Source organism: Buceros rhinoceros, unplaced genomic scaffold (genome assembly GCF_000710305.1).
Source record: "Buceros rhinoceros silvestris isolate BGI_N320 unplaced genomic scaffold, ASM71030v1 scaffold23635, whole genome shotgun sequence".
NCBI classification, from domain to species: domain Eukaryota; kingdom Metazoa; phylum Chordata; class Aves; order Bucerotiformes; family Bucerotidae; genus Buceros; species Buceros rhinoceros.
The window spans coordinates 1,062-2,939 of NW_010411451.1; the positions used below are offsets into that span (position 1 = coordinate 1,062).

The 1,878-nt window shown below is 58.4% G+C and overlaps 1 protein-coding gene across 1 annotated transcript in view; it reads left to right on the forward strand.

The window, feature by feature from the left end:
- Positions 1 to 623: 623 nt before the first annotated feature.
- Positions 624 to 1,878, forward strand: part of LOC104493368 (cytokine receptor common subunit gamma-like) — a gene marked incomplete at its 5' end in the record, with an annotated part of 2,268 nt that continues 1,013 nt past the window's right edge. Inside the window, 4 exons of the mRNA XM_010136032.1 lie at positions 624 to 714; positions 915 to 1,099; positions 1,259 to 1,401; positions 1,511 to 1,673. Coding sequence (XP_010134334.1) covers positions 624 to 714; positions 915 to 1,099; positions 1,259 to 1,401; positions 1,511 to 1,673 — 582 coding nt within the window. The remainder of the gene's footprint in view (positions 715 to 914; positions 1,100 to 1,258; positions 1,402 to 1,510; positions 1,674 to 1,878) is intronic.

Genomic DNA, 1,878 nt, shown 5'->3' on the forward strand with positions numbered 1-1,878 from the left:
ATTCAGACCCTGGTCCCTTGGCAAAGAGGCTGTGGTGGGAAGCACAGCCCAGCATAGCTCCCATCACCCAGATACAGGGACACATGGTCACCTGCAAGCACCCAAAAGGGTAACAGTGAGATGAATTTACCCGGGACAGAGGCATCAGGTACAAGTCCTGGAAACCTCCTGATTTTCTCATGAGACAAGCAAAATGGGCCAGCAGGGAGAGGTTTCTGTCCTGTCCCACAGTGCCAGGGGCTGCAAGAACAGACCACGGTGTGACTAGGGAGAGCAGATGGAGGAACTGGGGTGAAATACCACATCCACAGCATGAGGAGCCAACAGAATGGCTGCAGGAAGGACAGCTGCTTGGCCTGCGGTCCTTTGGAGGAAGATGTGGGACTGCTGGCAGCCGGGACATCACCAGGGCAGCATGTTTGAACAGGGCGGTGGGAGTCCGGCATTGCAGGCAGGCTGCATTGCAGATCCTCTGGGAAGAGCTGGCCTTGTTTGGCTCATGTGGAGGAAGGCTGACAGGGATGTGCAGGGACGCCGGCATATGCTGTGTCTCCCTGCTGCAACCCTGGGCCCTGGCGCAGCCACCCACCACTGAGGTGACCGGTGGTCTCTGTCCCTTGCAGGAGTGGAGTGTGTCATCTTCAACGAGGAGTACATGACCTGCATATGGGGGAGCAGAGAGACGCTCACAGCCAACTACTCTCTTTACTACTGGTAGGTGTCCCTGCCACACGGGCAACCCCACAGCAGGGTGTCCTCGCATGGGAGGCTCCTGCCAGCATTGCTGGTCCCAGCATCACCCTGCCTCTCTTTGCCAAGCCCTGAGTGGAGAAGGCTCTGTCTCCAGGGCAAGTAGGATGGGATGTGCTGGGGAGAGGTGTCTTGGGGAGCCCTGGTAACACACTGCGGCACAGGTACGAGAACAGGTCCCCTGTGGTAGAGTGCAAGCACTACCTGCAGGACCAGGGCATCAGCGTCGGCTGCCACTTCAACCAAAGCGAGATCATCCAGTTCCAGCCTTTCCATGTCCTTGTCAATGCCAGCCTCGGCAGCAGGACCCTCGAGATCCCCAGCAAGCGCATGGAGCTACAGAACCTGGGTATGGAGTGGTGAGGGGCATCTGCACTCTCCTCTGTGGGGCTCTTCTGGGGCAGGAGCAGGGCTCTGGGTCCCCAGGACTGCCCCATCGCATCATAGCTGGTGGCAGGGCCACTAGGGCGTGGAGACAGCCCTCACTGGCATCACCTGTGCCTTGCAGTGAAACCGGAGGCGCCCGTCAACCTGACAATTCGCAACATGAGCAGCAATCAGCTGCAGCTGACCTGGACCTCCCCATACCCCAAAGCCCAGTGCCTGGAGCATGCTGTCAAGTACAAGAGCAATAAGGACACTAGCTGGACGGTGAGAGCCCCCTGGATGAAGCACCCCTGTGACTGTGCCTGAGATCAAGCTGTGAATCCACCTCCACAGCAGTGCTGACTCTCATTATATGGCCCATGTCTCTCTGCAGGAGCAACGAGTGAAAGGAGACACCTTCTCCTTCCCCAGCGTGGACTATGAGAAGTATTACACCTTCTATGTGCGCAGCAAGATCAACAGCTACTGTGGCAGCACCCAGCTCTGGAGTGAGTGGAGTGTCCCTGTGGTCTGGGGCAGCAACTCCACCAGCAAAGGTAGGTCCTGAGGCCTGCGGCAGAATGGAACAGGCTGGGGCATGATGGGGCTTGGCAGGTGAGGGATGGCCAAGCAAGCGGAGAACTGGTCCAAGGTAGCAGCTGTAGGGGCGAGGCCCATCTGTGCACCTGAGGCACAGGCAGCAGCACCAGCCCCTGTGTCCTTTGCATTTCTGGAAGCCAAAGACCCCTCACCAGCAGTTCC